The following is a 25,156-nucleotide window of genomic DNA, read 5'->3' as shown; positions in this document are numbered from 1 at the left end:
TTGGTTTACTGAGTTTCGTAAATAGCCACTAAAACAGCAGATTTAGAATTCTTCATTTGCGTGGAAAGTGTTCATTTTCTTACAACCCACACTGTAAATAACGGAGAGAAACATGAGAATAAAAGTACAGAAGTCTGACTCGGATTATTCTGAGTATTTCTTCATTAAATACCTGTACTTCTATGGATGCTTTGAGTCCTTCATTTTGGGATTGGATTGTCAAAATATTTTCATCCATTCTTAGCCAGAGATCACTCGATGCGTTCAAAAACTTGTAAAATAAAACCAATAAAAAAGTGGTCAAAGAACGTTAAGATTGCACTTTTAAGTTTTTCTTTAAAAGGAACTGGGCAAGACTTTTCCAGAGCTATTTCGTACTTGCATATCCCTGGATAAGTCATGTCATGGCTTTTCTCTCGAGTAGTAAGTGCTGTCTCAGAATTGTGCAGCCCTTTTATTAGTTACTGGTTCGCAATATGAAATCACCGCCACAAACTGACACTCCTTAGAACACTGAAAGTTTCTTCCTTAACTAATATATAAAAGGTAACGTTACATAGCTCTCAGTACTCCCAGAAACCAATACGGAAGCCCGCAAACAAGGCCTATAGGCTAGCTTTCTGGGTTTTGATTGCCTAATTTACAGCCACTCTTCACTAGTTGAGGTACGTTTTGATAGGCATCTACCACCTTCTGATGACAAAGCAGGAGAGTACAGAGTGTCCCTGCTGTGCTTGAAATTCCACTTCAAGCAGGCAGCCGGAGAAGTTTTGAGGCAACCTCTACCCACAAAACGTGAGGATTGACAGGTCCCTGGAACAGCAAAGGAGTTAGGCTCTGAAGTCTTGCAGGCATCCAGGGACGCGAGGGGGCGGGGCTTCAGGGTTAAGGGGGCGGGCGTTAGCATGCACCAATCACGGCCCGGCCCTGCTCTATAAATACGCCGCGAGGAGGTCTTGTCTTCCTACTTCTTTTCTTCGTCTTGGCATTTGCTGGTCACTCCTCAGCAACCATGTCGGAGACAGCGCCAGTCCCTCAGCCTGCGTCTGTTGCCCCTGAGAAACCTGCCGCTACAAAGAAAACCAGGAAGCCTGCGAAAGCTGCTGTCCCTCGAAAGAAGCCCGCGGGACCTTCAGTGTCTGAGCTCATCGTGCAGGCAGTCTCATCCTCCAAGGAGCGCAGCGGCGTGTCCTTGGCTGCGCTCAAGAAGTCGCTGGCGGCGGCGGGCTACGATGTGGAGAAGAACAACAGCCGCATCAAACTCGGGCTGAAGAGCCTGGTGAATAAGGGCACCCTGGTGCAGACTAAGGGTACCGGCGCTGCTGGCTCCTTTAAGCTGAACAAGAAGGCGGAGTCCAAAGCCAGCACCACCAAGGTGACAGTGAAGGCGAAAGCATCCGGGGCAGCTAAGAAACCCAAGAAGACTGCTGGGGCTGCAGCAAAGAAGACTGTCAAGACACCGAAGAAGCCCAAGAAGCCTGCAGTTTCAAAGAAGACTTCTTCTAAGAGCCCAAAGAAGCCGAAGGTGGTCAAGGCCAAGAAGGTAGCCAAGAGCCCTGCCAAGGCAAAGGCAGTGAAGCCTAAGGCTGCCAAGGTGAAGGTGACAAAGCCAAAGACTCCAGCTAAGCCGAAGAAGGCGGCGCCCAAGAAAAAGTGAACAGTTGGAGGCTTCTTCCAGTAACCCAACGGCTCTTTTCAGAGCCACCTACATTACTCAAAGAGCTTAGCACTAACTAGTTCACAGCAATGTGGAACTGGGTACAAAATAAACAGTTCTTTCCCAGTAAACGGACAATTTGGGTCCCTCTAGGTCTAGCTTACCCCAAGTTCCTATCAAAATGCCTTTACCTGGGTAGTTTTATAATTTTTAGCCCTGGGAGACGCTACCCTCTCCAGGTGTGGGTAAGTTCTTCATGGCGTGGTTATGTAATGGCATGTGGTACCTCTCCCAGGTAAGTGTCATGCTGCCAACATGAGAATGTAGGTCCTTAGTGCTCCATATCACTGCAGCACTAGGCATAGGGTGTGGTCAAGATAAAAGTTTAAATGCAATACACGGTTTTTTAGTTCAAACTCACAAGACTACCTTACAGAAATGCTGGGCACTTGAAGGTTTGGTTTTGTGAGGAATTGTGTGTTACTACGTAGTTGATCATCTCCCAGTAACCCCATGTAGCCTGCCTGCTCTTGAAGCCTTTGTAGGTTTTGCTAGGTAGCCATTTTTGACCTTGAACCGATCCTCCTTCCAAGTGGTAGGGTTACCGCTCCCCTCCTTCCCACACACCCTGATTTGCGGACCTCCTCTATCCTATCCTTTGAGTTCAGTTTTTAAATTATTTGAGAGTGGGGTGGGGAGGTAGCTCTTGTGTCCGCAAGTTGGGGGCGGGGGTAGGGGCGCACAACTTGAAATTGGTTCTCTTCCACTACTTGAGTTCAATTCATCAGGTGACAAATTCCTTTTGCTCTGAGCCATCTTTCTGGCCCTGAACTTAGCTTTTGTTGTAAACAAATTATGGTATCTGCATAGCCTAGTGCAATCAATATCAATGTAGTGAAGACGCAGGGGATTAAAGATAAAACAAAGATTGGCAGGAGACAGCATGTGGTAGACACTGATTTGCCTTTCCTTTAAAAAAAAGTCATTTAAATAACGTGGTATGAAATCTGGCACTTAGAAAACTTTAATATGCAGTGTTTTCTTTACATTACTGTGCAATGAACCTGGAGTTCATTGCTGAGCTATAGTCTCGTTTTGTTTTTTGTGTATTAGTACACTCCAAAGACAGCAGCAGTAAAATTGCATGTGTCCATATATTTTGAGACAGGCTCCCCTAAATTGCTTAACTAGGCCGTGAACTAATCCTGCTGCCTCAGCTTCTCTAGCAACAAGAAGGTCTGTGTTTCTAAGTCCAACTTTTAAACATCTTAATATAAACAGGCACAGAGAAACAAGGCCTAGGGATAAGGGCAACTTCTTCCTTTCATTTCACATCACCTTTTATTTCTTTAAACACCCTGAAGCAGATACAGTCATGTTGGCATTTTTGTTTTAGCTATTTTATTTGGGTTTTCATGTATCTCTATTCAAACCCTTATTTCCAGCAGGGCTCCAAAACCAGGTAGGAGAGAAAGAAGGTTAGAGAGGAAATGGGGCATAGGTCTCTTTAAACTACTTCCTGTTGAATCAGTTCCTTGGGGCAAATCCAATCTTCCATTTAAGTCAGAATTTTCTCCAATTTCTTGCTTCTTTTCTCTTGACCATCAACAGGAGCAGAAACCATCAGGAGGAATAACCCTGTCTTCTTCAGAGCACCCCTCTATTTTTCAAAGCTCTCTCTGACTCTAGCATTTACATCTTCTTCATAGTGCCCAGAAGTAAACCATTTGCAGCTGGCAGAATCAAATCCTTACCAGAGCATGCGCAAGTCAAAAGTCTGCAGCTGTGGATAATCTAGGCAGCTCCAAATACCACACCTGGAATTAAAACAAACATGTTTATATAACAAAGATTTTAAAGAAACCAAAAGTCTTCATTACACAGTCAGACGTATTTAAAAGTGGGAGCATTCAGTGCACATAGTTCCATTACATTATTTGGGGGGCGAAATTGGGATTCCACTCGGTCTTTCACAAGGAAGGTCAGTTAAGTCTACCAATCCAGAAAGGGCGGATCACACTTAGGCTCCGCCCATCCTCCGCTCGCCCCAACCTTGGGAGCCCACTCAGGTCTTGTCTCATTCTATTGCCATCTTCACTTCCAGTCTCCAGCTCCAATCCCGACTTCTCGGCGTAGGAAATCAAGGCACCTCCGGCCTAACTTCCGGCGCTTGGCTCATCTATCAGATAATTGGACGCTGGGTTTGAGCGGACCAATCAGAAGCGTCGGGAATCAAGCCTTACTGGCAGAGCTGTGGCCAGAGGAGCTAAGTTTACCACCCTGGGAGGTCTCCAGCCTGGAGTCTGAAGCATGCTCCCTAGGAGGCGTCTCCGCCTGCAGTTCAGGAGCACATCTCATAAATAGCCGAAATTCTGTGAAATCTCACAGGAAAACGATTTTTCTTTTTCTTTTTCTTTTTTTTCAAAACAAAATATGGCAAACTTCTTTTTTAGTTATTTACACAGTAACAAAGCAATGGGTCTCTTTTCAACACTTCTGGATATTATAATCTCCTCACATCTTTCCTGGTTGCAACTCTCTGGTTCTTCTCCTGCCCCTAAATAAGCTTCCTCTGCCTTCTGGTCACAGCTCTCTTTGACCTCTCATTCCCCCATCTCTACTGTTACAACCTCTCCTTTCCTTACCAATCCCGTTTCTAGTTAATTCACACACACACCCCCAACACATACAAATTTAAATCTAGTTTTCATATATGAGAAAATATGCGCTATTTGTTTCTGGGTCTGTTTTCTTTTTGTTTGGGTTAGCAAGATTTCTGGCTCCAAACAAATAAACTCATGAACCTATTGTTTTAAATATTGAGTGGACAGCTCTGTGTGTGTGTGTGTGTGTGTGTGTGTGTGTGTGTGTGTGTGTGTGTGTGTGTGTGTGTGTGTTTTCTCTTGCAACTCATTGCACGACTCTGGAGTTGAAGGTTCTCTGGTTAATAATCGGATTTGGTCCCCTACTGCTGATGAGGAAGACACTGATTCAGGGTGCTCTCCCCATCAATCACTAGTCAAGTAAATGCCCTACAGCTGGATCTTATGGAGGCAGCTTCTCAATTAAGAGTCTCTTCTTTCAAGCTGACACAGGAGGGTGTTTCTGGGCTTTACCTTTGGGAGCTTTGGGAGGGTATCTCTGGGGCCTTATCTACAAACATCTCCCTCCTATGTTCTGTTACTCATACCCACTTGTTTCCTCATGAGACAGACACAGATGTGAGACTCAACTGTCCCAAGACAGACTCCATTTTGTTTTTGTGTTTCTAGTGTTTTGTGGGGCTAGTGGTAGTTGTTTTGGGCACTCACAACCGTCCATCTCTTCCATTGAGATGAACTACACTTGAGTATTGTCTCACAAATACATAACAAAAGCTATGGTTATCTGAAGGGGTCATCTTGGAATCCAGGGCACAGGGGCTCCTTCTTTCTCATGGTGCCTCAGCACTGATATGGTCTCAGGATTTCACTGTGCGAAGAGTCTGCTGTTTGGAGTGGGAAGGTAGAAACCTGTCTAACGTTTACCTCTAGCCTGAGTTAAGATGAACTCCATGCTTTCTTTGCAACCTGAGGACCCAGCACTGAGTATGAGTAACTACCAGGATTATTCCCTGGGGGACTCCAGAGTCCAAGTAACTCATTCTCCATCCTATGCTCTCAGTCCCCTTTGCCAGCTCCTTCAAGCCATTGTACATGTTTATTCCTTAAGCAAGCAGGAAAGAATTTATATACTTGCCCCATTCACCTGCAGCTACAAATGTGATCAGCCTTGCTTAAATACGAATAAATGATTCATTTCCCTCCTTTCTATAATTCTGTCTTAGTTAGTGAAATCACTCTTGTTGGATTTTGGAATAGTGAGGCTGAGGCTGACATGCTCACTTCCAGCCTTTTCTCCATAAAGCCCTGAGCACACTTGGCATATAGGTGACTGTCCTGACTACCTTAATAGTAGTGGCTGTTGTTTCCTGGTCTGTAGTTCTGTGTCTTGTAATTGCACCATATTTGTGTCCTGCAGAGAAGTGGTGAGGAGGAAAAGGCAACAACTCCGCAGGACAGAGAAACATAGCTGGCGGGCTTGGAGAAATTTTATCATGTTAGTGATCCACTGTAACAACTTCCCTTTGCACCACTGCCACCAAAGCAGTTATGAACGGATAAGCCACCTCAAAATGCTAATGAAGCAACAGAGCTTTAGAAACCTTTTGAGTTTCAAGAGGGTTGGGAGTAAAAGTCGATAGATCTCACATCAGAGCATATCCTGCCCTTCTGCCCTCTCTGCTGGGTCACAAGAGAGTTTTGAACTTTGTCTCTAATTTGTTCTTTGTGTTAAATGCTTTACATTATGTTCCTTTTGTCCATCTCCCCCTCCCCTTTCTTTTTAAAGATAAAAAGGTTCAAAGACCAGAGCAACTTTATTGGCTGTCAATTAGCCTCCCATAGTGCTTCCATTTTTTCAAATAACTCAGCAGAGATTCCTAGGTTTCTGTAAGTGACAAGTGCTCAGCAGGGCACCAATGGATCAATGATTGTTTTACTGGAGATTTAGAGGGACAAACAGTGGAGAGTGTTGTCTCCAGAAAATCAGAGACCGCTCCCCTACAACTCTGAAAGGATTCAGGACTTGGGCAGCTCTTACGTTGGCATCTGCTTTTGCTTCTCAAATAGCGCAAGGAATCTCAGAAAATCCAGAATACAGGTGAGTGAAGCTTAGGCCAGGCCAGGCTGCTGGGGCCTTTGAAGTGGCCCCTTGGCTAAGAATGTGATGTCCCTTTCAAGAAGGCCCATGGGGTCAGTATCCTTCCTTCAGAAGAAATCCTTTGCCATTCTTTCTGTCTTGGTTTTAAGAGGAAGACAGCCTGTTTAGAAGTTCAGTTGAACTTCTGTTTTAATTCTCTCTCTCTCTCTCTCTCTCTCTCTCTCTCTCTCTCTCTCTCTGTGTGTGTGTGTGTGTGTGTGTGTGTGTGTGTGTAGAACTAGGATGGGTCTCAGAAGCAGCTGCCATAGAACAGGAAGCAAAAAGCACTGCTCTTAAATAGCCTTCTACTCCCTTTGGTTGTCAGTGTGTCTTCCTGGGCCATATCAGAACTATAGCTCTCATTGAAGTCTGGCCTCCTTCCCACTTTCTCTGTAGCCTAGGCTCTGGCATGACACTCCCTAAGTTCACATCACCTGAACTTCTGGGAGCAGTTTTCAGCCACAGAGAAGAGACAGGAATCCCCTGGTTCTCCAGAAATGTTGTTCCCCCTCTCCCCTCTTCAGCCCTCTTTCCAGTTCTGTTAGTACCAGAATAAACCAATTCTTGGCCAGACATGGTGGTACAAACTAGTGTAATGCCAGAAGGCAAAGACAAACAGATTGACTCATTTATTCCTATAATTAGAAGAGTTGGTCATTTCTTGGTGGCCTGTTTCCTATATGTTCCTTTTTCTGTGTTTTTATTTTTATATGCTGTGTCATGTCTTCTTAATCCTCTGCCTTCTCTTTAAGTCCTGGTATTCTATCTTCCACTTGATCCATCCTACTTGGGAGGAATTTGTTTGGGTTTTCTAGTAGGGTTATTTGGTTTTTCAGTTCCCTCTTCATTTTTACCTTGAGTCAACTGCAATGTTTCTATCTCTTCACTGAACTCTGTTTTGGAGACTTGAACTGTCTTTGTCATCTCCATCAGCCACGTTTGTGTCTTCTTGAACATCACTCAGGCTTTTATTCTCTTCAAATTCATTGAGATGTGTTTCTGGCTGAGAAGAGAGGTTGGATGTGGCCTGGGTGGGGCCAAATGGGTCAAGGGCAGACAGGTCATAGTGGAAGCTTAGAAGTTGGTTTTGACATGGTTAGGAGTGGCCAGATTAGGTTAGAGCACTGGATATGGGACCCAGGGTTAGATCTAGGAGTTCCTGAAGGTACATAGAAGGGGGAGAGTGTCAGGCAGACTTGCCCATCTAGACCCAAGAGAAGATCTGGCTGCTCTTGATCTGGCTAGATAGAGGGGTTGAATGCCCCTACAGTTAAAAGTAATTGCAGCTCATGGAAACTTTTCATACTCTCTAGCTGAGTTCAACTTCTGAACCTTGCCTTGCCTCTGCCATTCTCAGCACATGGCACAAGAGAACACTGGACAAAAATGGACTGCTCTATAGCTGAGCCATCATGTAGACACCCGGTGCATTTGGCAATTAGGAAAATGGAATGTGAGCAATAAAACTGGGAAACTATACTTAAAAATGATTAAACTTTTATTAAGTTGAATGTAAATGGCTACATGGGATAGTGGTTATTATGTAAATACAATGAGATATTTATGTATCTTCTCAATTCTAAGCTGTTTCTCTTTTCTAGAGACTAAAAACCTCTGAAACCGGTAACTGTCAGTTGACTGCATTTAAATTTAGGTGAGGTTTACATCGGCCACTGTGGAAAACATTCCTCTACTTCTGATTGCTTTGGAAACTTCTCAGGAAAAGCCATGGGCTCAGACTTTAGCACAGTGAAGTCAAGAAAGGTCACTTTTTGCTCCATCTGCAAGGCCATGATGTCTCACCCAGTGAGCATCAACTGTGGACACAGCTACTGCAAATCCTGCACACAGAGCCATTATTGCAATGTCAGCTCAAAGACAGGATGGAAGATGTTGGGCTGCCCTTTGTGTAGTAGTCCATTTAGTTTAGAGAACCTCAGGCCCAACAAGGAGCTAGAAACCATAACTGATATGATCAAAGGGATAGAAGGGCAGGATCATGACACGGTGTGTGAGGAACATGAAGAGAAACTTAATCGCTTTTGTGGAGATGATGGTCAGCTCCTCTGCTGGCGCTGTTGTTGGGAAGATCAGCACAAAGGTCATACCTTATTTGCTGTGAATGATGTGTACTAGAACTATAAGGTGAGAATTATGGTTGGGGGCCTTTACACGTGTCCAGTCTAATGATCTCCTATGAGAATCATAGAGAATTGCTGTGTAATAAGGACCCATTTCAGACCCCAGCACCCACATAAAAAGCATGGCTATACCTCCCCTGAAACCTTAGTGTTGTAAAGAGCAAAGACAGAAGGATCAGTGGACTTGATGGCCACCAGCTTAACTCCAAGTTCAGTGTGAGACCCTACCTCAAAAGAATAAGGCTGAGAGACAGAACAGGAAAGCATTGTCTTCTGCCTCTATGTGTATACACAGCGTGGGCACTCCCATACATGTGCATGCATACAACTATATCTCTCCTTCTGCATACCTCTCTTTCATATACACACCACTCCTGTCATCATCACCACCTTCACCATCACCAACCAAGATAACTCCACACACAATGTCATACCGTAGGAACTTCTTCATCATTGCCAAGGTAAGCAGTCCTGTAGAGGAGGTAATGACACAGGAAACAAAGCTGAGCCAAGATTCATCCCCATCACTTCCAATTCTTAATCTCAGACCAAGTGATACTTACTATCACTTGTTCATTTTGTACCTACTATGTTCATTTAGAAAGTTTATTTGGAAAATAAAGGGCCAGAGGCACTGAGAAGATCCAGTACTGTAAAATAAAAACATCATGGGGAAATTTCAAATTATTTTCATAAGAAAGAGTGTGAGAGGGTGGGTTCAAAGAAGATTCCAGAAGGGTCAAAGATCTGAAAGTAAATGTTTGTGGTGAGTTAGCAATGGGAGGTTTGCCATGATTTGTAGGTCCTCCCTTGAAAGCCCAGGGCCTTCTGCACTGACACAGTGAGAGACATGGTCAGTCTTTCTGTTTTTGGATGGTTTTGTTTTGTTTTGTTTTAATGTGATGTGATTTTTTTTTTTTTTTTGGTTCTTTTTTTCGGAGCTGGAGACTGAACCCAGGGCCTTGCGCTTCCTAGGTAAGCGCTCTACCACTGAGCTAAATCCCCAGCCCGTGATGTGATTTTTTAAGACAGGGTCTCTCTACATAGCCTTGGCTGTCCTGATACTCACTATAGTCAAAGCTAGCCTTGAACTCACAGAGAGCTGCCTGCCTCTGTCCCCAAGTGCTGTGATCACAGGCATGCACCACCATACTTGGCTGCTATCTTGATCCTAGTCTATTCTTCCAGCTTGCAGGAGAAATTACTAAGTGGGCTCCTTGTGCTCTATTCCATGAAGCAAACATAGTCTCATATAAAGGCCTCAAGTCTTCCATAAGTGTGCTGCCAATCAGCACACTTGGCTCTCCTTCGGCCTCCCTCCAACAGCTGCATTGCAGAAATTCCTATTTGAATGATAAAAAAAAAAAAAAAAAAGGAGCGAGGAAGGATGACAGTTACCTGCCACAGAGTCAGACTGCTGGGATGAAACATTAGCCCTGGTGCTCAGCAGATGGATAACTAATTTGTGCTAATTTGCTTAAAGTTTCACATCTTGTTATCCTGGTCTGTACAAAGACATGATAGCACCCGAGTCCTTAGAACATATGCTGGGAGTTATGTTGGCTTTGTGGATATTAAACTATGTAAAGTTTAGAACAGCATGTGACATAAAGCAAAGGCAATATTTCGTTTTTCTAAATCAGTCACAGACTGTTTTGGAAGATCTCTTGGAAATTAATTCATACCTGTGGAATTACAGAGGACAGGATTCGTTTTCATTACAGGCAATTTCTGGTAGCCTCAAATTGTTCTAAGTGAACAATTAATTTGGGGGTTTCGGGGAGTAGCTTGACAAGGAACTAATCCTTTAAATTGGTTTCTTGGTATCATCCTCCAGACCCCCCTTCTCTCCAAATTCTAATAACTTCAATTAGTATCCTGGCCTTTCCTTTGTAACTTACCCATAATACATACTGTGGTGGTTTAAATATGCTTGGCCCTGGGAGTGGCACTATTAGGATGTGTGACCTTGTTAGAAAAGTGTGGCCTTGTTAGAGGAGGTATATCATTGTGGGTGTGGAAGGAAGACCTTCATCTTAGCCACCTGGATGCCAATCTTCTCCTGTTTGCCTTGGGAACAAACTATATAACTCTCAGCTCGTCCACTGCCATGCCTGCCTGGATGCTGCCATGTTCCCACCTTGATGATAATGGACTGAACCTCTGAACCTGTAAGCCAGCCCCAATTAATGTTGTCCTTTATAAGAGTTGCCTTGGTCATGGTGTCTCTTCACAGCAGTAGAAACCCTAACATACAGAGTTCCAGAAGTGTCAAACATTCAGTATTGGGTATGTATTCAGCACACTGTTTTACAAGCTCTCCCCACAAATGGCTGTAGCAATCTCTAACAACTTTTCCCAAGTGACTTGGTTTGGCAAATGACATTGGTGTCCCAATTTTACTCTTGAGACTTCCATTTATGCCTCCTGAGGTGAGTGATTTGCCCCCTTTCTAAGCCTCATTTTCCAAAGCACAGCAATGATGTTAAGCATCCCAACAACTGCCCAGGATTACTAAGGCAATCAGTGACTTACCACTTATAAAACCCTCAGCATACTCTCTGAGCGATGTACACAGAATTCAATAGCTATTCTTTGTGATCTCACCACATTTCGGAGTGCTGAGATTCATATTAAGTACCTAATGAGGAATCAAATTGAGGGTGAGGGATGTAGTTCAGTTGGTTGTGTGCTCGCTTAGCTTGCAAAAAGTTCAATGTTTGCCAAAACTGCATAAAGCAGGGCACATAGAGTATGTCTATTTCTTGTCACTCAGAAGGTGAAGCACAAGGTCATCTTTGGCTACTTAGTGAGTTCAAGATCACCTTGGACCATATCAGACCCTGCTTCAAACTGAAAACAAGATTGATAAGAATTGATTTTACTTAATGTTTTTCTTAACATTTTCAGAAAAAACTCCAGAATACCATGACAAAATTGAGTGAACTCCAAGAGACTCTCGAAGTTCAGATACATTTCATAACAAGCCAAATAAATGCCTGGAAGGTAAGAGTTTGAGTTCATTGGTGAAGAGAGATTTTTCTGTAGTGAGTCTAGGCATAGAGAAAGACCAGGAAAAATACAAGAATGGTTGGCTCCTGCCAATACATGGGAACCCTAAGGAAGAGAGCACTGATTTCATGGCCTAGATATTTACGTTTGTGAAACTTTGTCACCAAGCTCTTCCATCTTCTTGGGATGGCTAACAATTTCATCAAAAGCTAAACTAGCTTCTTTGGGCTTAGACTTGTCTTTATGAAATCAATTTGTTACAACTGTACTTGGGTGTAATGTACCAACATCCATTCCTTTGTTTCATGCTTGTTTTGCATGCTAGGATGTATGTGAACCTCCATCTTTGCTTTGTGGCCCAGACTTTCATTCTTTCTTTTTTAAAAAAGATGTTATTCAAAACATTAAATATGTATGTATATGGGTTTGTGAAGTGAGTATAGGTACCCAAGGATGGCAGAAGAGGGCATCAGATCTGGAGCTAATCTGACAGGTCCTCTATAGTAACCATATTTACTCTTAACTATTGAGCCATCTTTCCAGTCATAAGACTTTCATCTTTAATATTGCATGCTACCTATTTACTTTGTGGCATGTTTTGTTTCACATATTAAATGCATTAGTCTGATACTCTGGTGTTATCACTCTAGAGGCAGTGGAACCTGGGAGAATGGAGCCTAGAAATGAGGTGGGCTTTATTTAGAACATCAGACAATTGATATCCTGAGGGTTAACCAAGGTTGTATGATTAAAGTTCACATGCATTCAAGCTATATATAATCACAACAGCAAGGCATGCCTGGAAACACTCTGAATAACAGTAGTAAGATAATGGGTAATCTGGAGTAAACCCACACCTGGGAGGGGCATGAAAGTACAGTCCAAGAACAATCCTGTACTTTGCAGGACTAAAGCCACCAGACTTGCTCAGTTTTCTTGGAGTTTTCTCATAAGCACACAGAATTGTTATTACACAGCTTCAGTCATGGGTCATGTTCCAACACTTGGACACTAACCTTCTGACCTTGCTGTGTCAGAATCAAGCTCTTAGCCTCACCAGGTGAGAAACAAACCTTTGAGAGAATTCATCAAGCAGGATCACCCCAGGCTGAGTCTAATGAGGGCAGTAAAAGAGACCTATGTCATTTCTAAAGCACATTCATAGCGCTATAAAATCTGCACACTTGTATGGCTTCTTGAAGAGGCTGCCCACATGTCTGAAGTACATTCTTTCTAGAAGTATCTGAATTATCCCTTTTAAATATTTTTTTAAAAGGAAGGCACAACTTTGTTCCTAGGCATGGTAGAAGAGGTTTACTGTGGATAGGAGGAAGAACATAACCAAAAACACCTGGGAGAGTCCAGCATGATCATGACCCTGAGCCAGGCCATGTGAGGGGAAAGGGAGAATCAGGAAAACAAAGGGTAGACAAAAAGAGCCGGGTAACCAAAATGTTGGATTATATAGGCGGCCCAATCCCTGGGCTGGAGATGTTTAGAGTAGGGGGTGGATATATCAGCCATACCTTGAAACGGTAGGGACCAAGGGATCCTGGGAGATCCTGGCAGCCAAGTCTACCCTAATATATTAAATAAGACCTCAGTCATTCATCCTGGGTTTGAGGCCAATTACGACACAGTCAATTTCCACAGCGAGTGCCATTTCTTCCTTCTGCTTTCTTTATATATGGATGTTTAACTTGAACTTCCAGAGCATGTAAAAAAAATATGTATATCCTTTTGTAACTGATAAAGTATTTGAACAATACCCTCCTTCTCTAATCCAAGTTTCTCAGGTTCCCATCTCATCTTTCTCCCATATCTTAGTTGAACTCGAAGAAAATTAATCAGGAGTTGAACCTCTCCGCACACTTCTGAGTGTCAGGTAAGAACTTCTGGCACCTGTCTAGCTTGAGTGGCTCAGTGCAAGCCACCGAATCACTTATACACTATTATTTATTTTCCTCTCTATTGTTCCCTAATGCCCCATCCCGGAAGTGGTCCATTATTACTTTTACTGGTTTCTGCAGTTCTTCCAGGATATGTACTCATATCTGAAGATCTGGTTGTTCACTTATTTTTTGTGACTTTTGCACACTCTTGTTTCTTAGTATTTAACATGCTTAGCATACTATGCACACAGTTCTCTCTACAGACCCTTCTAAGTCCTGATTCCATTATTGGTCATATCTCTGCAGGCAATAACAGTCTCTCTCAGTTTCTCCATATGAGATAAAAAAAAAAGGGTTCACTCTGAAGACTAGAAACAAGGAACAAAGGAAAGGGAGAAATGCAAGCCCAGCACAGGCCTTTCTTCCTCTGCTTCCTAGTCAGTGCAAGGAACCAAACTATTCCTGTAGATCTGCCTTTCTACCAGAATGGACTGCATTCCTTTGAACTTTGGAGCAAGACAAAACTCCCCATCCCCCTTTAAGTTGCTTTTTGTCAGGTATTTGGTCACAGTAAGGAACTGTGTTTACTGCATAGTTACAGTAAGTAACTGAAATTCAGTGTTTATTGTGAATAGTTCTGATTCATAGAGCAATGTTAGCAAGGCAGTGTCTTAATTACTTTGTCTATTGCTTAACTAAAACATCATGACCAGGGCAAACTTATAAGAGAAGGCATTTAATTGATTTAATAATGGTTTAGAGTTCATGATGGCAGAGCAAAGGCATGGTAGCAGGAAGAGCTGAGATATCTTCTTGATAGGAAGTAGAGAGGGAGACTGGGAATGGCTGAAGTCTTTTGAAGCTTCAAAGCCTGTCCCCAGTGGCATAGTTCTTCCAACAAGGCCATTCCTCCTAATCCTTCCCAAAGAGTTCCACTAACTGGGGCAAACTATTCAAATATATGAGTATATGGGGGCCATTCTCACTCAAAGTACCACTCAAAGCAGCATGTAGTATACTGGAAATAATTTTAGGGACTTTACTCAATAATTAAGGAACATGTTAGGTATAGGACACAAATTAAGTGCTACTGATCTCAGTGAGTAAGTTTTGTGCCCTGTTCTGTTACTCAGTGCTTGGTACATCCTATAGCTTCTGGCCCATGATTACTAAATCCAAAGGCCTCTAATCAATATCAATTTGGGAAAATCGTTTTGTTTCTCTTTTCCATTGGTGATGGTTTTTGTTTGTTCTTTCTGTTTATTTGTGTTTTTTTTTAAATTGAGATAGTGTTTGTGTAAAATGTAGTTATAAACAAAGAGGGAAGGGCTCATTTATACTCTATGATCAATGTCAACAGTCCTAAAAGTTCTGAATCAGGAGGGTTTGGGCAGAACAGGGACCAGAGTAATTCTAAATAGTTCTGATCCTTGGCATCTCTGACTGACCCATGATGCTGGTGATAGAAATAAATGTATTGATGATATTATTACCACTGTTTCTTATGCATGTATCACATCCCAGAGAAATATTAACTCATTTAACTCTCTTCCTCGTGGTTTACAATAGGCATGGTGATTTTCTTTTTATAAGTATGTTATACATAGTTTCCATAGCTAAGACTTATATGTTTAAATCATGCTGAGATCTGATCACAGTTTTGTCTTTGTAAAGTATGATGTTTGTAACTCTTAAAAGACTGGTTATGGTTTTTTATAGTCAATGTGATCCAGGACCCCAGCACAGCCCATCTCAACCTAGCTCTGTCTAAAGGTGGAAGACTAGTGACTTACAAAAGATGCCACAGGGATCTTCAGGCTTCTGCCAAGAGGTTTTATGATTTGCCCTGTGTCCTAGGCTCTGAGGGTTTTACTGTATGAAGATATTACTTTGAAGTCTCTGTTGAGAATGCAACCAGTTGAGATGTAGGAGTCTGTTTAGAGACAGTGCAGAGGGGCTTTAACATGAAGAAGGAGCTTGAGTTTGGATTCTGGACTATCAAGATGTCTGAAGAGGATGGCCTTGAAGCTCTCACTTCTGCCCCTACTCCTCTCCTTTATCTGAGTGAAAAGCCCCAGCTAGTGGGAGTTTTTCTAGACTATGAGGCTGGAGTTGTATCTTTTTACAGTGTAACCACTGGCTCCCACATCTTCACCTTCCCCAAGGCTTCTTTCTGGGATACCCTGAGGCCCATTTTCCAGGTTTATCAACATTCTCCTTTGTTCCCTCCTGCCATAAATAATCATGGAAAGAAGTAAAGTCCCTATACCTTAAGTAGCATCGTAGAAAATCCATAAATCCCACAAGGCAGAAACTTTGTTTTTCTTCACTGCTAATTCCAATGTTTTTAATGAACTTTCAATAAATGTGCTTTGAATTAATAACACTTTTAAACGTGTTGAATATTGAATGATTCAAAACATATTGCACAGTCCCTGTGTTCAGACAAAAAAAATTGAGGTAATTATTGTTTTCTGTTTATAGTGGGCACAGCTGTGAGGAACTTTTTTTAAATTAAATCATTAAAATTGGAATACCCACTTGTAATTTGGGCCACATCTCCTGCTGGAAGTCTATATAAAGGACATGGAAGAAGGAAGCACGTTCGTTCTCTCTCTCTCTCTCTCTCTCTCTCTCTCTCTCTCTCTCTCTCTTTCTCTCTCTCTCTCTCCTTTTCCCCCTCCCTCCCTCCCTCCCTCCCTCTCTCCCTCCCTTCCTGCTTGCCTTAGTCTCTATGGCATGTCCATTCCTTCACTGGCACTACTTCTGGATTTCAATGTATATTGAAGATCAATAGAGATATTTAGCTTCCTGTACTGAACAGTACTGGATTTTTGGACTTTCTCTTGGTTGACAACCTTGGTTGGACTAGCTGGGCTACAGCCTATAAGCCACAGTAATAAATAAATCATATGTGTGTATACACATTACACATACAACATACATACTTACATACATACATACATACATACACACACACACACACACACACACATAGAGGTTGTTGATATTCATGCTTTATTACTATTCTGGAAAAGATGCAGGGGATTGAAAAAATTATACCATTTTCTTCTATGATTAAAAATATACTTTGGATGATTTTTTAGAATGCATTTTTCAGTTTCCTAGAAAATTCAATAACCATGTTTCTCAGTTTTTATTCCATCCTTCTTTCATAGTCTGCATAATCTACACCAGAGGCACCTAACAGAAAGCATCCTTTGTGTGGTCTCCCCATGCTGTTAGCAGATGTGCTAACCAGTAGATGGCGATCTTGTATTTTTGGTGGCTGTGGTAATACAGCTTTGGTTTTAATAAAATGTAAATACTTTTTGGACCAAGAAAAATAAAGGTAAAAGTCATTTTGTTCTTACAAAAGATTTTAAACAATTCAAGCCAACAATGTTTTTGGTGTTTTTCTTTTTTGTTGCTTTTTGGTTTAGTTTGAAATAGGGTCTCACGGTATAACTCTAGCTGTCCTGGAACTAGTCTTGTAGACCAAGCTGGCTGTGAAGACACAGAACTCTGTTGGCCTGACTCTGCCTCCAGAGTGCTGGACCATGTGCCAGAATGCATGCCCAACACACTTGGCAATAATATTAATTTTAATTCAGAATAAAAAATCCCCCCTCCCTCCTTTTACATAAGATCTGATTCTGAAACCCCAGGCTGTACTAGAGTTCACTATGTAGCCCAGGCTAGCTGCAAACTTATGGAAATCTTTCTGCCTCAGCTTCCCAAGTGCTGACTGTTGAGATTGTAGCTATGAACTACCACCTACAATTATGATTTTACTGACTGGTTGATCAGTTTTAGTTTTTAGAGACAGGATCTCATGTTGCCCATGTTGATACTATGTGGCAGATGATGACCTTGAACTTTTGAATTTTTTGCATCCACCTCTTGAGTGCTGGAAATACAGGGGACATCACTACATCCAATTTATGGTGGTCAAGTAGGGGGCTTCATACATGGTAGGTAGACATTCTACCAACTAAGCTATAATATATCCCTAGCCCCTTTGGTGGTTTTAAATGTCATCTCATGGGAACCTTGGTTCTTATTTAAAATCTATGACTTTCTTTTACTTTAGCAAGTAATCAACCTCATTAGAGTCAGGTTTCATCATCCCATCAGACTCCTTGACAGGTCAGTGTTCAACGATTTTGAATTGTCACTCAGATTTCTTCTATAACTATTTTGGGTCCTTAGTGACATTCTGCTCATAGTTCATTTCTCAAAGGCAGTGGCTGTTTAGGGTGAGAGTTGAAAGCCAGACAGCTCACTATCTCCAAATGGGCAGAGAAATATGGATAGGCTTAATGTGTGTGTGTGTGTGTGTGTGTGTGTGTGTGTGTGTGTGTGTGTGTGACACACAGACAGACAGACAGACAGACAAACAGAGGTGTGTGTATGTTTGGGGGGTGGCTGTATTTTTCCTTTCTTTTTTCTTTTCTCTCTCATTCTAATTCTCAAGCAACTACCTCCCTAAAATTTGAGTATTTTAGTGAGAAGACATCTAAAGTTAGGGAAACTGTGGTCTCAAAACATGTGTTGAATGTTGCTTTTTATGTTTTTGTTTTTGTTTGTTTGTTTGTTTGTTTGTTTGTTTTTGGTCTCTGTGCACTTCTGCTTGGCTTTAGTCAAATAGACCTGGGAGGCAGTAGCAGCATAAAGTTCATGACTAAGACAACTCATAAAAGACAGCATTTAATTTGGGGCTCATGGTTCTAGAGGGTTAGGATCCAATTTGTTATCCTGGGAAACATTTCAATAGACAGGTAGTCCTGGCCCTGGAGCAGTAGCTGTCAACTTGCATATTGAGACAATAATCAAGTAGCAGAAAGAGAGTTGACTGGAACAGCTTGGGCTTTGGAAACCTCAAAGCCCACTCCAGTGACAAACCTCCTAATCCTTCTAAAACAGTTCCACCAACTGGGAACCAAGCATTCAAACATATGAGCCTATAAGGATCAATCTCATTCAAACCACCAAAGAGAAAAAGAGAACACACACACACACACTTCTGTGCCCATCTGTGAATGATGAGCTTCCTTACGTCCAGAAGAGGGAACGAATGGCCCCTTACCCCAATCCAGGTAGTTCTTCCCATCCAGCTCTTCCCCCATTGTCTTCCTAACACCATATTTAGTCCCCACAGATACTCTGCTTCATCCCCAAGATGTGTTGGTGACAGAAGTCAATGGGGCTTTGCATGCCATATATGCTGATCTTTCCTTACCAGGTTTATAACTCTTAGTTTTGTGGGGTCTTCATAAGAGAAGACTGCTCAGACATGGGTTGAGCCAACAGAAAGTCTTTATTAGCCAGCCAGCAACTACACAGTATGTTTGGGATTCCAGTGTAAAACTGAACCTTCTTCAAGGTGAGCTTTTAAGCACAAAAACCATGTCCTGGTTTGACAGACTTCAATTGACAAGATCAGTTAGCCAGAAGTGGAACTACGGAAGCCAAAAAGCAAGGTTAGTACATTTAAAGGGCCCCCACACACCCTATAAGTGTGGACATTGATGGATTAGACCTTTATTTTACTTTTGGCAGTTGGTGCTATCTATGCATTGAATTTTATAACCTGAATGGTACTTTCATTATGGAGTCAGATGTGCTAAGGCCTGGAACCTAAGGTCAGGGGCTCTGTTATATTCACCACTGGTCTTAGTAAATAAGTCAAATTGAGGGCTCACTCTGCCCTAAAGAGGTATAGTTGTTCCTAAGGACCATTAATTTTACTGGTCTGATACATAATTGTCCATATAATTTAAGATGCAGAAGCCCACTATTAATCCAATCAGAATGAGAATTAAGAGCTGAGTCAGTACTGAGGGCATAGTAGTTAGCCTGGGTGACTAAGAGGACAGAGACTAGTGTCAATCATCTGATTTATGTCTTTGCCTTTTTTTCTTTTTGTGCTACTTTTTTTTTCTTTTTTTCCTGAGCTGAGGACCGAACCCAGGGCCTTGCGCTTGCTAGGCAAGCGCTCTACCACTGAGCTAAATCCCCAACCTTTGTGCTACTTTTTAACCATAGCAAGATTTTTAAAAATTATTCATGATTAATTAGAGTAGAAACAACAGATTTTTTTTAAAAGCTATTACATTAGTTTTCTTTATGTCATAAGAAGTGCGTCTAAATCTTTTAATCTAGGTCTTGATCAATCTGTGACTTAGTTTGGAAAGCATCAGAAGAGGCATACTTAGTCAAACTATTAGCCTATACCCACCAAGCAATCTCAGGGGCTCGTTATCCATATGAATTAACCCGTAAGGTAGCAGGCATTAGAATAAGGAGAAGTTGCCTAGGTTAAACGTGTTACATATTACACAAGCTCCAGCCCCTTGTAAGTCCTTCAACATTAATGTGTGTTGCCCCCAGTCATAGTGAGTTTTGTCAGCCAATGGGCTGGCAGTTTAGTTAGTTCTTATCCCTATGTAGTATGGGGGCTGGATGCCTAGGTATAACTAGCAATCTTGGCTTATTTTTGGCTAGGATTGATTAATTTTACCCCCAGGGTACCTTTCTGTGGCCTAGTGTTTGATGCTCCAGGTTGTCCCTGTTTTTCAGAGGCCAGAATCTTTTTGAAAAGGAATTTTTCAAGAAGCCTTAGTTTCATAACCTCAGTGGTTACAATGGAAACTCCCTGGTTTCTGGCAACCAGGGAGTCCAACTACAGGGCATGCTTAGAATTGCAAACTCTGTATTTCTATCTCAAAAGTTAAATTCCCATACCTTTCCTTTCTCCAGTCCAGCCAGATATTTATAGTGGGCATCAGTGAGGAAAGGGCAAGAAGAGTATGGGCTGCTGGTCTGTAGACATCCTAACTAATAACACCTTCCCTGTATCTGTCTTCCTCATTTCCTGGGTCCGGGCCTGAGGGCCATGGGCATTGAATCCATACTGAACACAAGTCTTAGGGTGGAGTATAGGGGAAGGGAGTGGAAGGGCTTGGGGACACAGTGAAACCTTCATTTCAACTTCCATTAGTCTGTAGTCTTGAGACAGTCCTTTTGGCAGCATCCGTGGCTTTCAGTTTTTTGATCTGGGTGTGGGGAATCCATGGTGAAAAGCCAGCTATATCCACAGCCATAGGTGTGGTGTGGAGAGAATCCACATGTAGAGTCCTTTTTAACTTGGTTTCAGTACTCCTTTGGCTACCTGCTTGACCCAGACAGTACCATTGGACAAGGGGAAACTGGTGGTAGAATTGGAGGTCATCTGAGTGTCTGGGAGAGTAGTAGCCTGTATGGAGGACTGGAGTGCCCATAGTGACTTGAGAAAGGGATGGGTAGAGAGTTCTACCAACTGCTGGTCTCTGAGCCTGGGAAACATGAGGGAAGTCTTCCAAACATAATTTTATATGGGACCATGAAAGGCACCCTGGTTCCCAGTTGAGGAAGTTTGAAACCCCAGTGACCCTGAAAGGGACAGTAGGCATTTCTCCTGACTCCCAGGAAACCAGGTTGGTCACTAGCCACAATCTTCCATAGATTTGTGGCCATCAGTTACATAAGGCAATGCCCTAAGGCCCTCCACAGGTAGAGGATGTGACCATATGTCATGTAGGCTCAAGATACATCTACATTATAATGAGGTACCTAAAGACCTGGAGGCTTAGCCTGTAGCCTTTTCTTCCCAGACACTCTTCCCTGCAAAAGGTATTTAATCTCAGGCTCACCCCGAGAAGTGAGGTATAGTTTTACTCATCTACTTTCCACCATGACAATAAACGCCTTAAAACTACTGACTGTCTCTTTTCATGGGGATCCACCATGGGGAGCCACAGAGAAGGCCTTCGCCTACAGAGCAGCTGTCTAATCTCCCATAGATGGCCTCCTTGTGCTCCCAGCCACCTCCATGACCAAACCTGCAGCCCACCTCTGCCAAGCCAAGGACTATCCCCAGGGGGCCAGTCGGAGCTCCTCCTCTTTCCCCCTTTGCCCCAGGCTAGATCCAACCCCTGCGGGGGTGGGGGGGTGGGGGAGTGTGAGGGGTGGGGGAGTGTGGAGGGTGGGAGAGTGGGGTGCCCACTCCATTCTCAGCTCTTCCATAGCTCCCAGCAGTGCCTGGATGCCCAAGAGCTTGAGAACCTTGACGGACAGGACGGACAGCCACAGCCTCCTTCCAGGCCAGAGGACCCCCAGCCAGCTCTGGCTGTGTCCCTCACCTCAGACTGAGCTTCCCCACCCTGGAGGGGTGTCCCGTGGCTTCCCACAGCCCAACACCTGCTTGGGGTAAGCACAGTCAACTTCCCATGTCCTGCCTCCCTGAGGGAACTGAGCCCTGGGGCAGAGCAGACACAGGACCACATTAATCCTACAATCTTATATGGAGTAAATGCCTCTCTATATGGGGTGCACTGGGCTAAAGCAAAATAAAAAAAATTTAAAAAAAAGAAAGGGGGGGCGCACTACCTCTAGGTATCAATCATTCTTTGCTGGACTCAGAGTTTTTCTTTTTACCTGGCCAGAACTCTGAAATCCATATGTACAATGAAGGTTTTTTGTTTATGTATATATATATATATATATATATATATGTATGTATGTATATATATATATATTTTAATTTGTGCCTAAAACTTTAGCTTTTGGGAGATTTTGACTCTGAAAGCCAGACCATTGTCAAATCTGATTGCTTAGGGGGAGGATGAATCAGAGGACCAGATTTGGAAACTGGAAGAGTATTTTAAGGTACTATTTGAGCAGGTTTAGTCTGGGTGGGGAACATAAAAAAGATATTATAAAAACTAGCAAATACTTTTATCCTCTCCCCACAGGGCAGGTCTTGGTGAAGTCAGCGTTCCTGGGGGTTGCCAGGGTGTTGACTTATCATCTGGCCTCTTTCCTGGGAAAGGGCTCCCTATTTTGGGTTCATTTGAGCACAAACTGTCATCTGGCTGAGATATCTCACATTAAGCTGTGCAGTCTAGATATAACATACCTTGATCTGAACAATTCAGAGAGTTTTGAGGACCCAAAATGAGTAGGCTGGTGAAGGTCAGTCACCAGAGTCCTATTGGCTGTTTCCTCCATCAACCTGTGGGTTTGAGCTGTCCATTTTTTCTTTACCATGGAGTCTCAGGCAACATACACAACATACACATAGATCGGATACATCATCAAAATATCAATAGGCCCCACTCGTCTCAGGACCAGGTTAGCAGCTCAATAATGGAGAACAGCAATTTGGACGGGGCGTCAAATAGTCTCTAGGAGAACCAAGATATTTTAAATGTCCTTTTTCCCAAAAATGAGAAGCCTCTTTCTTTATAGGTAATACCACGGCATGTTCCATAGTAAAGCTTACCAATTGACTGTCCATGCATATGGTGGTGGACTTTCCTTTTCCCCATCTGAGCGCCTGGGCCAGATCACTTCATTCTCAGGAATGAAGTACCTGGCTTGGACCCAAATAATTTTGGTTAAAGTAACTATGGCAGCTCTCCTCTACTGATTTTTTGAGCTTTCATCTCGTGACAGTCATGAATGAGCACCTATGTCATCAAGTAAGAGGGTAGCTTAATTGATGGTGGTGGGTTTCTCAAATCAGACTCAGTGATGAACCAGTAGCATGGTACAGGGTCACATAGTCGTTAGACATTCAGAGTTCTCATGCTCTTCTATGGAGGGCCTCAACCATGTCATGGAGTTCTGTGAGTATATCTTGACCCAGAGTTAACTTGCTTTCCTTCTTTCATTAAACTAGCAGCATCTGCCACAAGTGGGCCATCCTATGGCTGCAGGATCCAATTGTTCAGTCAGGTATGTCACAGGGTATTTTCCTGGCCCCACAGTTGAAATCCCTTCTGTCTTTTGTTTCACAGGCAAACAGATGAAAAGGTTTTGAGACATCTGGAAATCCTAGAGCTGGAGCAGAAGTCAGCTGTTTTTAAAGGCTCAAGTGCCTTTTGTTTAGTCTCAGTCCAGATTAGCAGATTAGTGTCCCCCACCCCTTGTACTGGCGTATGGATACCTTTGCTGTTTGTACAAATGCTGGTATGCAGACAGCATTATTCAGCTGCACCTATGGACTCTTGAGTCTCTTTTGTTTCTTAGTCTGTGGGATTGGGATCTCATAGGAATCCTACTCAGAGTATTTCTTTTGCCTCTCCTCAGCTAGTAGCCAAAATAGGTAGCCTTCTACAAAATTAGGCTCTCTTAGGCTACTTTTTTATAGGTCAAAGTCTGTAACTCTTGTAATAATCCCTTGAAGCATAGGAAGACTGCATTTAGTGTCTTTAAATCCTGGGGAAACCTGGTCCAAGTTTATTGCCCACCGTAACCTCCCACTGGGTTTGTCCATTTAGAAGCCAAGACAGGTTGATTCACCTCTGCTAACAGGAGACTGAAGAATGCATCTTCCAGGTCCAAGACAGTATACACCTGCTTCTTTGGAAGAACCAGACTCAAAAATTAGCTATCCCTGGTTTCTTCACAGGCAAGAGAGGCATATTCCAGGGTGATTGACAGGGTACCAGGATGCCTGTCTTTTTAATCTAGTCAGTGTAAACTGCAATTTCCCCTTTTGTTTCCAAGGTGATCGAATAGTGTTTAATCTGGATGGAAGTTACTGAACAATTATAGTTGTATAGTTGTATAGAAGTAGTTGAACAATTACAGGAACTTGGCGTTGAGCCTGTCCTGGAGAGCAGGATGTTCTTTTGACAGAGGGTGAAACACCAAAATTTTGCTGGGCATCTGTAAGTTTAACTGTGTCTCATCATCAGAGAAGGTGATGGCAGCTCCCAGTTTATGCAAAAGGTCTTGTCCCAATCAGTTCTCTGTTGTTGAACATCCTTTGAGCTACCCAAAGCAGCTGAGACCTACTTACATCTTCTAATTTTTAACTTTTATAACTTTTTCCCCTAAAGCATGGGGTTGACTGGGTGGCAAAAGAGATCTTTTTAGCAGCTGTCTTTTGTCTTTTTAAAAGGTATCTAGTGAGAATTGTTTAGAGTCTTCTTGGTTGGTGTAGGACAGAAGGTAAAATCATTTCTGTCCAGGCTGTATTGCTTAACAGTGATCTCTGTGCCCAGCCCATGGGCAGCTTTTTATGATTTTTTTTTAGGAGAATGGTGGGCTTTGAGGTTTCCAATTATACAGACACTTGATTTTAAAAGTGACATAAATCATAAAAGAGAAAGGAGTGAAACTTTCTATTTTCCTTCGGGATTAGACCAGGGGATCTTCTCTCTTTCCCTTGGGTTGCTTAGAGCAGGTGGGGAGTGGAGAAAAAGCTCACTGGGGGAAACTATTTCCCACTCCTTGGGTGCATTCCATGGCAGAGGGACCTGGATGAGAGGCCCAGTCCCTCTTCACCTCCACACAGGGACCAACCCTGACTGTGAGAAGGAGTCAAGTAACAAAACAAGCAAGTGTTTCTGCTCCCAGAGTGGGATAGGACAGGTGGAATGTTTGGGTGGTTTCTTTGGTCAACTTGGCAGAGCCAAAAGATTTCGGTCCCCAACAAGAGGGGGCACAAGTTTTAAGCCAGTGGGGAGAGGGTCTGACACCAGAGAGAGCCACCAGAAAGTTTGACCAAGGTTTAGGGTATGTCTTCCCATCCCAAATTATCCAATGAAGAAAACCCTCTCAGGTGTGACCAGCTGCCTGGGTTTAATTCATTTCAGATGGAATCAACCTGAGGAAAAATTAGAAGCTTAACCTTATTCTGCAATTGGATATTGTTATAAGAA

At 42.8% G+C, this 25,156-nt stretch overlaps 2 protein-coding genes across 3 annotated transcripts in view; both read left to right on the top strand.

The window, feature by feature from the left end:
- Positions 1 to 958: 958 nt before the first annotated feature.
- H1f1 (H1.1 linker histone, cluster member) overlaps positions 959 to 25,156 on the top strand; it is a 32,599-nt gene continuing 8,401 nt past the window's right edge. Inside the window, exon 1 of one of the 2 annotated variants that reach the window (XM_063276195.1) lies at positions 959 to 13,435. In XM_063276195.1, coding sequence (XP_063132265.1) covers positions 1,013 to 1,657 — 645 coding nt within the window. In that variant the 5' untranslated portion in view covers positions 959 to 1,012 and the 3' untranslated portion in view covers positions 1,658 to 13,435. Of the gene's footprint in view, positions 13,436 to 25,156 lie in introns of those variants that run through there. The other variant, NM_001106113.1, reaches the window with a different exon arrangement.
- Trim38 (tripartite motif containing 38) lies at positions 8,126 to 21,416 on the top strand. The gene is given in 4 exon segments (XM_039096440.2): positions 8,126 to 8,542; positions 11,449 to 11,544; positions 14,000 to 14,042; positions 15,141 to 21,416. Coding segments are annotated over 4 exon segments (1,116 nt in total). The 3' UTR covers positions 15,701 to 21,416.

The sequence above is a fragment of the Rattus norvegicus genome, chromosome 17 (assembly GCF_036323735.1).
Source record: "Rattus norvegicus strain BN/NHsdMcwi chromosome 17, GRCr8, whole genome shotgun sequence".
Classification (NCBI taxonomy): Eukaryota; Metazoa; Chordata; class Mammalia; order Rodentia; family Muridae; genus Rattus; species Rattus norvegicus.
Note: the sequence above shows the minus strand (reverse complement) of the source record. Positions and strands in the feature narration are given on the sequence as shown.